This window comes from Mizuhopecten yessoensis, unplaced genomic scaffold, assembly GCF_002113885.1.
Source record: "Mizuhopecten yessoensis strain PY_sf001 unplaced genomic scaffold, ASM211388v2 scaffold4999.1, whole genome shotgun sequence".
In the NCBI taxonomy this organism is placed as follows: Eukaryota; Metazoa; Mollusca; class Bivalvia; order Pectinida; family Pectinidae; genus Mizuhopecten; species Mizuhopecten yessoensis.
The window spans coordinates 70776-85893 of record NW_018405827.1 but is presented as its reverse complement, the minus strand read 5'-3'; the positions used below and the strand labels follow the sequence as shown (position 1 = coordinate 85893).

The 15118-nt window shown below is 38.2% G+C and overlaps 1 protein-coding gene across 2 annotated transcripts; it reads right to left on the bottom strand.

Moving 5' to 3' along the window:
- Positions 1–57: 57 nt before the first annotated feature.
- LOC110450109 lies at positions 58–15111 on the bottom strand. Of its 2 annotated transcripts, none has more exons than XM_021497371.1 (5): positions 15024–15111; positions 5156–5576; positions 3961–4412; positions 3455–3734; positions 58–1261 (listed from the first exon to the last, which is right to left on the bottom strand). In XM_021497371.1, exons 1-5 carry the CDS (start codon positions 15053–15055, stop codon positions 1016–1018), a joined length of 1431 nt encoding a protein of 476 aa, XP_021353046.1. In that variant the 5' UTR covers positions 15056–15111; the 3' UTR covers positions 58–1015. The 2 variants fall into 2 exon arrangements, with proteins under 2 accessions (XP_021353046.1, XP_021353047.1); XM_021497372.1 differs by having other exon boundaries at positions 1179–1261; positions 3332–3734.
- Positions 15112–15118: the final 7 nt, after the last annotated feature.

The following is a 15118-nucleotide window of genomic DNA, read 5'->3' as shown; positions in this document are numbered from 1 at the left end:
AAAGTGTCACCATAGATACAAAATATATCATAAGATATACATAACTGTCACCATAGATACAAAATAAATCATAAGGTATACAAAAGTGTCACCATAGATTCAAATATATCATAAGATATACAAAGTGTCACCATAGATACAAAATGAATCATAAGATATACATGTACGTAAGTGTCAACAGAGATACAAAATGTATCATTGGATATACGTATGTGTCACCATAGATACAAAATGTATCATAGGATATACGTATGTATCACCATAGATACAAAATGTATCATAGGATATACATTATACAAAATTCTTATCGTAGGTACAAACTATAGAACACAACATATATAATACATTTATCTTACTTATTGAAAACTATGAAGGTTATTTATGCTGACGGGGGTCAGAACAGGTGTTTGTGAGCGGCGAAACAAAATGTGAATAGGGTAACACTACTGAGATAGCTCTGCTTCGCATCGCCAGGAAATCACAAGTTACGACAATATAATCATCAAATAAAGTCACAGATGACTAAATCTCACAATAGCACTGCAGAATGGTTATTTAACTTTACAATCCTGACATACATTATAATACTAACATACCATACTGACAATACCTTACTTGCATACAGTGATATAACAATAATCACCTAACATGGAAAGTAATAACCAGGTTATACATCAATAACATATCATACTGACACCCCAAGTGTTCTTACAGAACAATAACGTTAATGTCATACATGCATAGTATTCACTTATGTAATTTTTTCAATGCTGAACTGTTCAGCATCTCAGATCGGATGGGATTGGTCAGCAGCATCAGACGTTTTAGAATAGAAAACAAAAAGAAAAGAAAATGTACATCAGTCCTTAAAATAAACAATTATAGACTAGCAAAATAGAAATTATTCTGCTTGAAGTTTTTCCATCTTTTTTCTTCATCAAAACATCATTACTTGACGATAAACTGGCCGTCTTGTTGGGTGAAAATGACTTGGATATCCTAGCGGAAGTGACGTTCATTGTATCCCCTTGCGGCGCTTGATGACGTAAGAGTGCGTATCAGTGGAGCTAGGATAGATGTTGCCATGTGCGTTACTAGGGATGGTGGGGCGCGATCGGCAGACGATTGGGGAGGGGGGCTTATTTGGGGTCTTTCGGTCCTCGGGCTCATTAAACGTCATCGGATTGTTGTAAAACTCCATTTTTAGTGTACCATTATTCGCCAGGAGGAAGTGGGGAACTTTTCTCCCCATTTCTGTAACCTGAATAGAAAGTAATATCATGGTTATCTAATGGGAATTTATACACACAACCAAAACAATATTCCTCTAAACAATGTTATGGTTTTTACTTTTAAAGTCGAAATTTTTGGGCGAAATAAAGTTCGCGTTTTGCCTCTTCAAGCTTTTTTTCGAATGGTCATTTTTTGCGCCGGCAATAGTACGCCACAACATATTTAATAGTGTGTTGACATGTCCTCGCAAGCATAATCTTAGCTTGATTAAGTTACAGTTAATCAATGTTATTTTCGTGAACTGAATTCTAGTTGTACCTTTTTTTTCAAAAACAGGAATACGCCATTGAGAGGAAGCTATTTTAATATATATATAGTAACAAATAATCGCTGGAAAAGTATTTGCGAAAGAGTCACATGACAAATTTCCCGCGAAAATTTAAAAATATTCAGTAATGTGAATTCCATTGTACAATACAGAATAATGCGATCTATCATGGTGATATTTTTAACATGTGCGAAATTCGGTAAATTGTTCATTTAATGGGTTGAAATATGAAAGGTGTTTATCTAGAAAAGACAACATATTAATTACATTTCCATTGGATAAATCTTTGTCAGTTTTATTTATGAAGTCACAAAGACCACAGGGATTGTTCTAGGTGTAATATTTAACGATCAATATTACTCTGTGATAGGCCAGTTTACTTACACCTCAAAATAATATAAACAGGTCTTTTTAATACAAAATCTTTCCATTACGCCACTACATTGTTATGCAGTGTGTAATAAATCAGAATCTAGACGTGCCGCCATAACTGCCTGTGTCCTTCAAACGGAAGTTATCGCTGAATACAATGTAACTACGCTATCGCTATTTCTGAAAATATCTTCCTCAATAATAACGTTATCCCTATTCCTGTAAACATCCTCCTCAATAATAATGTTTTCCCTATTCCTGTAAATATCTTCCTCAATAATAATGTTATCCCTATTCCTGTAAATATCTTCCTCAATAATAACAGTATCACATTTCCGGTAACATCTTCCTCAATTATAACGCCGTCATCATCCCTGCAAATGTCTTCCTCAATCATTACATTATCGATATAATTGCCAATATATTCCTTGGCACTACATTAAAAATATTGTAGGCATTATCTACGATAATACTATGGAGAGTTTTTGCATCGGCTATAATAAGTAGTATATATACACCGTTTATATAACCCTCTAAATAATTTACAAATTGAGATGAGGTGTTTTACAGTGCATGTACAATAATCGTTCTAATGTTACAAAATCTTACTTAAACATAATGTACCTTTATAAAGCATGTACATTTACATTGTTCCTGAACCATTAGCATGCACGCGGGAACATCGGACGGCATTGCAGTATAAAACAATAGAATTTCCATCATCCCAACATCTTGTTAGCACAATTTTGGTACAATGACAATGTATAATTTTAGTCAAGGCTAATATACCATAACAGTCGAGGTTTGTTGCATCGACTTTCACTAATTGTGACGTCATTCAATTATTTTCATCGAGACGTCAGAATTTCGACGATTGCTATAGACACATGTCTTTGGTTGAAAGAATATATCACTCTTGCGTTATGTAGACAGAAATCTCAACCGAATTGCAAGATTTTGAACTTTACCACAAGGCTTTCATTCAATCGGTTTAATTGTGACATCTTAAATGTCAATAATAAGAGACCATAAAACCTAGAACGTTTTCACATTGCTCCTCTCGTGTGTGTACATTTTTGCCTTTGAGTTTAAAGGCGATTATTGAATTATCCGACAAGAGTCTGAAGAGTATAAATAATAGTATTACTGTTGTTAGGTGTAGATACTATACTTACATAATCAGTCAGGGATGAGGGCATAGTTCACATCCTGAACTACAGATGATTAAATACTATTCTAATATTGATGTCAACATTAAACCTTTCTTTTTCATTGTCAATATTAAAAGCAAGTCACTGTTTTATAGAACGAACATTATTTATGCATGTGCACGTTTCCACTTTAATTATCGATTCAAACTCTAGGCGTCATATCTAATTTTGGCCACACGAGATTTACCTGAATAACAGGGCATTCTCACTAGTAAGCTTTGCCCTGACCCTTATCCGTCTCGCTGCGCTTGGTTACATGCCTTTTACAAGTCTGCCCTTCCAAATATCTACTGTATAGAGGAATATATACCGGTGGTTTGGCCAAACGTTTCTTGAGAACAGCTTTCTTGCAGTTTATAGCTATTCGGATAGCATCGGACGATTTATCTGGGGTTGGCGACAGCCTGGGGCTTGAACTTCGAGTGGGAGACAAGTCGACAGGAGTATTACATTTGCTACTGTCTGCCATGGAACACATAAACATGGGTACAGTGATCGGGATACACGATCTGGGAACGTTCATACGTAGCACACTGGAGCCAGACCTGGGGTTCTGGATCACCTCCAGTTTCCGATAGGTGTAGTCCTCCCTGAAACAATAAAACATATAGTGCGTGTTTTGAGAAGAGATACGGAAACAGTCTAGCGAGCTTCGTTAAAATCAGACCCCACTATACAGTGCATAGCTTAGAATACACCACCACACTCAGAATACAACTCCACGCTAATAAACAAATCCACACTTAAAATACACGTACTAATCAACTTTTGAGATACAACTATACACTCAAAATGATGTAAAATAGTCCCAATTACCTATATTTCTTGGTGTGATCTTTTGGATACATAAAGTGTTCAAATTCATAAGAAATGGCATCGGCAGAGTTGGTATTACTGGGGACGTAAGGACATGGAACCGGGATGCTGTGGTTTGAGCTCTCTTCCTCAGTCCTATCGGTGAGGTCACCGTGAAATCTTCCACCTGTGGACTGGGAACGTGTGGGATGATCAGCATGCCACCTGCTTTGTCCAACGTCCCGATTTTCGGACACGTCTTTGGCAGTTCTGAGCACTGTAGACTGAGCACGAGTGGGGCCCGAGATCTGGACCTTGCTCATGGATACCTTCTCGCGTTTAACGCCAAACTTAACGCATGCCGACTGGCTTCTGTTTCGCATCATGTCGCGTGTTTCAGCGGAAGTGAACTGGAGGTACCCGGAGCTATCGGCAGAATGAGGTCTCGAACAAACGTCCCATCCACGGAACTCCTTCAACAAATTAACAAAAAATAAAAAGTATGTAACAGATGAGCATACTTCAAATTACTTATGTTTTGAGAGATATAATTCCGCGTTAAAACCAAAGAATTCAAAGAATTGTATATATATATAATATATCACATACCTGTTGAATCTTGTTACAGTTATACAAGCAATTTTCAGACCATGAAATACAGAATGTACAACGTTCTGTATTGCACCTGTGCAATACGGAATGTTGTATTTACCTACTAGCCGGAACTACTTTTTATGGGAACCCTCTTGTCATGGCGAACTGAAAAGTTCCCGGTATTTGCAAAAAATATCAAAGTTTATAAATTATAAAATCTTTGTATCGATCTCTAACAAATACGGAAGGTATGTGATAAAAGCAAGACCACACACTTGTGTTTTTCTAACGAATCAGAAAGCACGAGTTTATTGCGCGGACGTAAATATTGGTCCGCGCAATAAACTCGTGCTTTCTGATTCGTTAGAAAAACACAAATGTGTGGTCTTGCATATATATATTACTTTCGCTACTTACGCGAAATCAAATTGCCATAGAAAAAATATTTAAAGCAAAATCGTGAATGTAAAATGAATCACAACATTTGGTAACTAATTTCCTATACACAAACTATACTTTTCATGACTTGTGGCCGTATGGCAAGCGACAGCTTTTGGGACCAGTTTAATGAAGCCAAAATCACGACTAACAGTGGGATAAGGTACGGTGGACTGTTGTTTACCTTTTTGACAACAATTTTCTCTGGGCCTGAGGTGTGCGCGGCGCTTAGAGACTGTATTATGTGTGCCTGACCGCGGTGAGGCGGTGGGCTGTCAAACTTGTACTTGTTGGCGCTGTGAAGGGAAACGCACGATCCTTGTGTGTGAGGTCGCACTGTGGTTGCCAAGGTGTTGCTCTCTTCCTTCATCTTCTTAGTTAATACCTTATCATGTTTATCCCCGTCGTCCGGTTCCAAGCCACGCAGACAGCTTGTGGCACTAGACTCGAATAACTTCTTGTACCCACAAGACAAATGATTCGGGTTGATTTTGTATACAACGTTCCGGAAGTCCTCGGTGTAGCGGACACCGTGCGCTCCACGCCATCCAACAGAACTGTGCAGTGAAGGTCTTGTCTCTGCATCATTGACGATGATTTCGTGGCTAAAGTTATAAGAAAATTGTTTTGACATATTACAGACACAAAACATCTGCCGTATATTACCTCACTAGAGTGGACGATACACATTGACGTGGTAGGGCTGGGGAGGGGAGTGGACGGTCATCTATGCATTCTTGTTACATTTAGAAGAGCACTCTAAAAGAATAAGTGTCGTTAAGGGCTACCTTTATGCCATCAGCCATATGCTTCATATTTAGCGTACGGAAGCCATAAGAAACGATGTCCCGTGACATTCTATTTGTCTTAATCACTACATGTACTTTTAACTCTCATTGTCATACATAGGAAAAGCACAAATTCCGGATTTTAAAAATCAAGTTTATAAAAATGTATCTGTTTGAATTAGAGATACAGTATAACCTTCTAAACCTGTGTAAGCCGGACCAAAGTATATGGCCGGTTAAACAGGGTCCGGCTTACAGAGAGTCCTTTTTGGGGGGTATCAAATTTTAAAAATATGTGTTTGTAAGTGAATATACTTGAAATGTAGCACTGGATTTTAAGAACGGGAAATAAAGAACTACTTCAATTGTAATGTATAAATATTTATAATAATGTACAATAAAATGCAACGGATCGCATATTTTACGCCTGAAAAACATGGATGACCGAGGAAAAATAGGAAGACCGAAATGAACAGGGTGTATTACATGTAACAATGACGTTCAAAGAAATAGGGTCCGAATAAGACATGGTGGGCGTACTATACTTTAAGAGAAGAAATGCCGGGACCAAATGGCAAAGCCGGTATAGACAGGGAACCGGTGAAGGCAGGTTATACTGTGTCTGTATTTCAAGTTTATTTCAACTAGAGACACATCTAAATGAAATATTGATACATTGTATACATGTACATGTACTGTAGATAAAATAGAATGATAGAGTGGAATAAATGTATAGAGGTTTTTCTGATAAAAAAATGTGTTAAGAATATGATTGTTACTTGGGTTTTCTTAATGCATGAATAAAAGCGTGGTAATATATAGACATATTTTATAAATAATTGTCAGTTACAAACCGAAAGTATTATCCAGCTAAGCGAACTCAAAATCATAGATTGGTCACAGTCCCGAGGTAGGATCTTCGGCTCATCACCGAAAGGTCCCGTGTTGGAGCCCCGCTTCCCCATTTATTATTTTATCAAATATTTGATAAAATATATTCAACATTCTTGCGCTCGTGCAGAGGTGGTATACAACAAACCACGTGGTATAATCGTGTTTTACATTATATTGTTGTCGCCAACATGTCGGACTGTGACTCGGATACAATTTTAAGTCAGGCGCTTGACCTCGCTGAACAGTTTCATGCTGTTTCGGGGGGAAGTTCTGGTGATGACAGAGGGATTTTTCTAACTCAGGATACGTTTATAAACGCTACGACCAAATACTTTAATGCTATCAAATGTGCTATTGACGTGGCTGACATGCTTGAGGAGGGTGGACCGACAGAAATTGCTGCTTTCCGACGTTTTCCTGTCTTTCATGGTAAGAATGATTAGTAATGAAATATTTTTTTAAAAAGCGGAAAAAAAGGGAAAAAATCAAATCTAAACATTTTTTCCACCTGTATCGTACGTGTCCTAATATATGAAATTGATGCGCATCTTAAAATTAATTATGCTTTCTTAGATTTTTACAGATAAAGACTTGGAGCCCGAGATACCCAAAGAAGGGGACATCACAGGTAACACGTAGTGACATTAATTTGATTTCATAACAAAACAAACAAAAAACATAATAGAATAAATACAAATACATTTACACTATTACTAAACATATATTTACAAAAGTATTGAACATGAATTTACAATATTATTGAACATGCATTTACAATGTTATTGAACATACATTTAGAATAGTATTGTACATACATTTACAATATTATTGAACATAAATTTGACATACATTTACAATATTATTGAACATTTATTTACAATAGTATTGAACATATATTTACAACATTTTTCAACACATCTTTACAATCTATCTAACATTTACACATGTACTATTGTTTTATAAATTTTTCAATACATGTACAACTACAAAACACTTAACTTAGATATAACTTCCGGAATAGAAATAGTAAATATCGAACATAATACACGGTATATAGAACTATTCAATTCCGCAGTTTATGTGATACCATGGACCACATTGTAATATAATACTTATTTGATTGCAGCACAATCTCGATTTGCAGAAGTTCATGCTGAATTGGTAGACAACATGGTCAAGCCGTTTGTTCCAGAGAACACAGCACGGAAGAACAAATGGGCAATAAACTTTTACCGGAAATGGCGGGAACACGTTGTCCAACAGAATTTAAATGAAGAACTGGTGGAGTTACTGCAAAGAGAATCTTGAGGACCTTTCTGATGAAGAACTTGATTTTGCACTACCATTTTTGGTACTCTCCTTAAAGCGGGAAGATGGGCGTGAGTATAAACAGCAATTCAGCGCCATTTTGAAACGATTGGGCGACAAATTTCTGTGCTTCAAGATCCCAAATTCAAAGCCGTAAAAAACTGCCTCGACAATGCAATGCAATCGGTTACTAAAAAGGGAGTTGGTATAAACAATAAACAAGCGGAGGTCATTACAATTGAGAAAGAAAATGTTCTTTGGGAAAAGGGGTTCTTGGGATCAGAAAATCCCCAAACTCTTCTGAATACCATATTCTGGAATGTTGGCACACATTTTGGTCTTCGAGGGGGGATGAGCACAGAAATTTGACACGCAGAAATTTGAACGTTATAGCGGACTCGGGTGGATAAAAGGTATTTAGAATACTGCGAGAGTGTGTCTAAAACCTATCGCGGTGGAATTAAACACAGGAGAGTGAACCCCCATAGAGCCCGTGCTTATGAAGCAAATGACAAAACCCGTTGCCCCGTGACGCTGGTTGAAAAATATTGTTCCAAGTTGAACCCAAATTCCGATCCCGATCATTTCTACTTCCAGCCCCTATCCAAACCCAAAGAAGATATATGGTTTTCCGAAGTCCCCGTTGGACACAACAAGATGGCCAATATAGTAAAAAACATCACGAAACTTGCTGGATTCAAAGGTTTCTATACAAACCATTCCCTGCGAGCTACAACAGATATGAGGTTGTTTCAGGGACATGTGTCGGAACAACTGATTATGGAGCAAACGGGCCATCGCAGTACCTCTGTATACGGTTACAAGCGCGCGAATGACAATAAAAAACGCAGTGTTTCCCGCGTTATCCAATCGACATGTAAACATCCAGAATCCTCCCCCTCTATGGCTACCACTAGTGTTTCCAGTCCGTTTCCAATTTCCCCCGTATATAAATTGTGAAATTATTCATCATAGTGCTATATAATACTATACGTACATATATTAAAAGCATTTGTTGAATGTTGTCATGTGTACTGTGTAACGACAATCAGTTTTCAAAACTAGCTTGCGGGAACAACCGGTATTGAATGGAATTTGCACGTGCCCAGGTTGGTATACCACAGGTAGGGGGGTATATGCAAACGAGGCAATATACCAACCTGGGCACGTTCAATTTCCATTCAATAGCGGGTTGTTCACGTGGATTACACACCGGGCTGATCTCGCGCAGGAACGACCTGTGCCCGTGCGGAATGTGACACCGGGCACGGCGCACTTTCCCCTGATTATTTGGTCATGAGACATCCGTAGACATGTTCAGGTCTGGAATCCTACTACAATATCTGCAGGAAAATAAAATCTTTGCCAAGATGGGGGTTGCTTTCATAGCCGAAGCTTACTGTAACATATGAATACATCTTTCGTGGGCTTTTGAGGTGATTCGCCAACTCCCGAGCCTAAGACGTAAAATATTTACCGTCCACTCCCCTCCCCAGCCCTACCACGTCAATGTGTATCGTCCACCCAATATACGGCCGGCCTAGCAAGTTAACGTTTCCCGTCAACTCCCATCCCGAGCTATACAACGTCATTGCTTACCGTCTAGTCCAATCCAAAGTCCTACCACGTAAATGTTAACCACCCACTCATATCCCAACTCTTACTACCTAAATGCATGTGTTTACCCTCAGTCATAGTAAGCAAATGTTTACCGTCCACTCCTATATCCAGCCCTACCAATTCAATGTTTACCGTCCACTTCTATGCCCAACCCTACCAATTCAATGTTAACCGTCCACTTCTATGCCCAGCCCTTCCAATTCAATGTTAACCGTCCAATCTTATGCCCAGCCCTACCACTTCAATGTTTACCTTCACTCCTAAGCCCAGCCCTAACACTTCAGTCGTTACTGTCCACTCCTATCCCCAGCCTTACTAGGTCATTGTTTACCGACAACTTTTATCCCCAGCCTTACTACGTTATTAATTACCTCCATCTCTATCCCCTGCCTGACTACTTCATTGTTTACCGTCCACTCCTATTCCTAGCCTTACTACGTCATTGTTTACCGTTCACTTTTGAATTCTATCCCTAGCCTTACTACGTCAGTGCTTACCGTTCACTCTTATCCTCAGCTTTGCTACGTCAATGTGTACCGTCCACTCCATTCCCCAGACCTACCACTTCAATCCTTACTGTTCACTCCTATCCCCAGCCCCAATACGTCAATGTAAACTGTTAACTCATATTCCCAGCCTGACTACATTTGACGTCAATGTTTACCGTCCACTCCTGTCCCAAGCCTTACAACGTCAGTGTTTACCGTCCACTTCTATCCCCAGCCTTACTGCACATGTTTACCTCCACTCCTATCTCCAGCCTTACTACGTCAATGTTTACCGTCCACTCCTATCCCGAGCCCTACAACTTCAATAATTACCGTCCACTCCTATCCCCAGCCTTACTACGACAATGTTTACCGCCCACTCCTATCCCCAGCTTTACTACGTCAATGTTTACCGACAACTTCTATCCACAGCCTTACTACACACGTGTGTACATCCACTCCTATCCACAGCCTTACTGCACATGTTTACCTCCACTCCTATCTTCAGCCTTACTACGTCAATGTTTACCGCCCACTCCTATCACAAGCCTTACTACGACAATGTTTACCGTCCACTCCTATACCAAGCCTTACTACGACAATGTTTACCGTCCACTCCTATCCCCAGCCTTACTACGTCATTTTTTACCGTCCACTTCTATCCACAGCCTTACTGCACATGTTTACCTCCACTCCTATCTTCAGCCTTACTACGTCAATGTTAACCATCCACTCCTATATCCTGCCTTACAACGTCATTGTTTACCGTTCACTATTATACGCTGCCTTACTACGCCAATGTTTACATGTACCGCACACTCCTATCCCCAGCCTGATTACGCTAATGCGTACCGTCCACTTCTATCCACAGCCATACTAAACCTGTTTTTACCGTCCACTCCGGAACCTATCCCTAGTAATACCACATCAATTATTACCGTCCACTCTATAACCAGCCTTACTACGTCAATGTTTACCGACCACTCCTATCCCCATCCTTACCACGCTGATGTTAACCGTCCACTCCTAGCCCTTCAACTTCAATAATATCTGTTTACTCCTATCCCCAGCCTTACTACGTCAATACTTACCGTCCACTCCTATACCCAGCCTTACTACACCGATGTTTACCGTCCACTCTTATCCTCAGCCTTACGACGTCAATGTTTACCGCCCACTCCTATCCCCAGCCTTACTACGCCAATCTTTACCGTCTACACATATTCGTCAATGTTTACCGTCCACTCCTATCCCGTCTTACTACGCCAATGTTTAAAGTCCACTTCCCAGCGCTACCAAGTCAATGTTTACCGTCCACTCCCATTCCCAGCGCTACCAAGACAATGTTTATCGTTCACTCCCATTTCCAGCGCTACCAAGTCAATGTTTACCGTCCCCTCCCATTCCCAGCGCTACCAAGACAATATTTATCGTTCACTCCCATTCCCAGCGCTACCAAGTCAATGTTTACCGTCCACTCCCATTCCCAGCGCTACCAAGACAATATTTCTCGTTCACTCCCATTCCCAGCGCTACCAAGTCAATGTTTACCGTCCACTCCCATTCCCAGCGCTACCAAGTCAATGTTTACCTTCCACTCCCATTCCCAGCGCTACCAAGTCAATGTGTACCGTCCACTCCCCATCCTCAGCCTTACCACGTTAATATGAACCTGCTTTTTACCCTCCATTCCTATCACCAGCCTTACTATACTGCAATGCTTACCTCAACTCCTATCACCAGCGTACCAGATGTACATAAATATTTACCCCCATTCCCATCCCCAGCCTAATACGTCAATGTATCTCCGGCCCTTCTCCATCATTACCGTAGTAGGAGGTGAGTGGAGGGGAGTAGACGATAAACATTGACGTAGGCCTAGTATAGGCTTGTGAAAGGAGTGGACAATAAATATTTACGTAGCAGACTTAGAATGGAATGAGACGATGAAGATAGACGGAAAATATCAGTGAAGAAAACAGCGAATTATAACGTTCCATAAGCATGACGTCGCAAAACATTATGACGACAATAAAACCCTTTGTACCAGCGTTATACTGTTTGCATCACATTTTTTGATTGTTTCAAAACAACGTTTTAGGCAATATAATCACGATAATGTTCAAGTGTTACCTCTTTATAAATGCTGTGTATGTTCCTATGCGCTTATAAACAGTGAATTTGGGTTATTCTTAAAAGGAATCAACCGTATTAGTTTTAACATATATTGTAGTCCATACAGGATTACTTAAAACGTATCTACAACTTCTCCTTTCATACACATGCATAAAAATATGTATAGATTCACCAGTGTGTTGTAAATATATGTAAATCAATGGTAATTTGCGGATTGATGTAATTCATTCTTTTTCGTATAACGCTCCGCGTTACTAAATGTAAACTCAATTTGAGACATTACTTATATCAGGATATACCAAAACACTGAAGGGTTATCTCCTGAAGTGACTCAGTTGTGAGACTGAAGTATCTGACTGCTTGCATTACTGCATAGTTTTACTTTATAAAAAAAGTCACAATTTTGACGAATACATTATGTATCAATATTTTTTGAGTTTGCTTAAAGCCTTTGATCATTTTGCATTAACGATTAATAGCGCATAGTGTACCGAACTGGTAATTGGTTCCATAAAAAAAACACGGTTACATATAGGTTTCAGTATATATTTGTCCAGATTTTTTTTGGACTTTTTTTGACAGCAGAAAGTATCACAAAGAAGAATAAGAATATAATCAATTTAGAAATATAGTCACGACATCGAATGTTGTATTTACAAATCTAACGTCTTTATGCAATTTTAAGTTTAGGAAAAAATATAAAGGAATGTTTGTAAAACAGGGTCTGTTACTTTGAATACACAGACCAAATCAAATACTTTCAAATAACCGTGATCCTGGTATGATCGAAAATTAGTATTCGACAGGAAAAGACTCACAGTGCTTTTTCCATTGTTATGTTTTCAAGATACGGTGTATTATGCAGGAAGAAAAAAAAAGCCGAGCCATTTTCTAATTCCTAACAGTTAGCAAGCTTAACCTATATATAGGAAAACTGTCTTTTAAAATACAAATTAGATATCAATAAACGCTGAGATAGATAAAATATTAAAACTAACGTGCATATATATAACTCACTAGGAAGTCAAGTCTTCTGAGTTTATAGAAACAAACTGAATGCAGTTATACGCTAATAAGTTTAGAGAAAATAATATTTTCTGTGAACCCGGGGAAACAAGCAAAAAACACGCCCGTTTCTTCTCCATCTCACCGAATTATATCGAGGAAAAACACACACACAAAAAAAGAAGAAAAGCATGAAATAGAGAGAGAAGAAAAAGTTGATGAAATAGTTTCGTACATGGTACTGTTTTAATCCCATATCTTCAGTTAGAAGCGGCTAGAACTTGGGGAACCAAACTTACAAGTATTGATAGACTTTATAGAAAAACTTGTTGGGAAAGTCTTTCCACCAGACGGAAACATAGTAAGAATATTCAGTTTCATAAAATAGTTCACGGTTTATCACCGTCTTACCTCACTGAGCTACAGTACATGTACTTCCACATCGTCAATCTGACATGCATAGCCACAACACAAGAGATGCAGAACGATCCCGTTCAGGTGCGTGTAGAACATAATTAGACAAAGACTTTTTTCTACATTCGGCTCTTGATCTTTTGGAATTCCCTGCCTTCACGTGTAAAATACTCCTCCACTTTAAACCTTAAAGAACTTTTCAAATAGCCTTATTCCCGTTATTATTTTAATGGCCACAGACTAGAAGAAATTCCCCATTCCAGATTAGGACCACCTTTTCAGGAACAATCTAGTTGCAAGTATTTGTGATTGTGGTATCGAAAACGAAACAAGTGAGCATTTCCTCCTGTCTTGTTCTAATTATACCAGATGTAGACATCTTTTTCTTGTTCATCTTCTACCTGGTGAACTGTAGACAACCCACTTGCGGAAAATGAAGCTACAAGTATGTTGTCATAATTGATCACTACATTCATTACCAGTATAATATTATCTTTATTGTATATATTATTTGTATTATATAAAGATACCCGTATGTCACTGTGAATAGAAATGTATCGCTAACCCTAGTGTAGGCTATATAAATCTGCTCGTTCATGTATCCCTCATTCTATTCACTTTCTGTATTTCTTTCCCTCTCATATAAGTTTTCTCTTTTCCCATTTTTTTTTTATATCTGATCAGTCGCTGCCTGCTTGTGGGTTTTTAAAGCGGCCAGATTATCATAAGTTTCAAACTTTTTCCTGAATCTTTTTTGTACAAAATATATGTTATGAAATGTTATTGTGAAACAAAATAAAGTTTAAATGAATCTCATATAAAAAAAAAAGTAAAAAAAATTGACGACACAAACAAAAATATATTTAAGAACAGTTGACAGTCGAAAGTTGTCTAACAATTAATACAAATAGGCTACTTCATGGCAGTTCCATAGGTGCTGGGCGCACAAATACATATCGTTGTATGTTAATATTAGCAGCAAAGACTCTTTTAATACGAATCAATATTAAAATAGTTTTAAAGGAATTTCTTTGATCATGTTTATGCCCAGCGTGTATGTGCGAAGTGTATAGGAAGCTAGCTAGCTAGCTACAGTACATAAAAAAATAAAGTGGTTAAAATTCTCAGTTTGCGTTTCTATGTGTTGCTTTATTTGTTCGTATTATATAATATCTACTTGCTGTATTTATTAATCAAGGCCTATTTTTACTTTTTTTTTCATCGGATAAGAGATCGACCGTTATCGCACGCAATAATCCTTCGATTAATCACAGACTTAATTCCATGGATTAATATCTATAACACATAGTAATCTAGAAACTATTACAATGCGCTATTTTTAGTTCATTCGTGTTATTTCATCATTAATTTTGTAGTGTGAAACAAGTTATTTACCTACCAATTTTCCAGTTGTGAAGTTATATCTGTCATGCTGATGATAAAAAGTCGCGGAATATGTCATGAGTTTTGAACTGCATGAACTTTCCAGGTCAT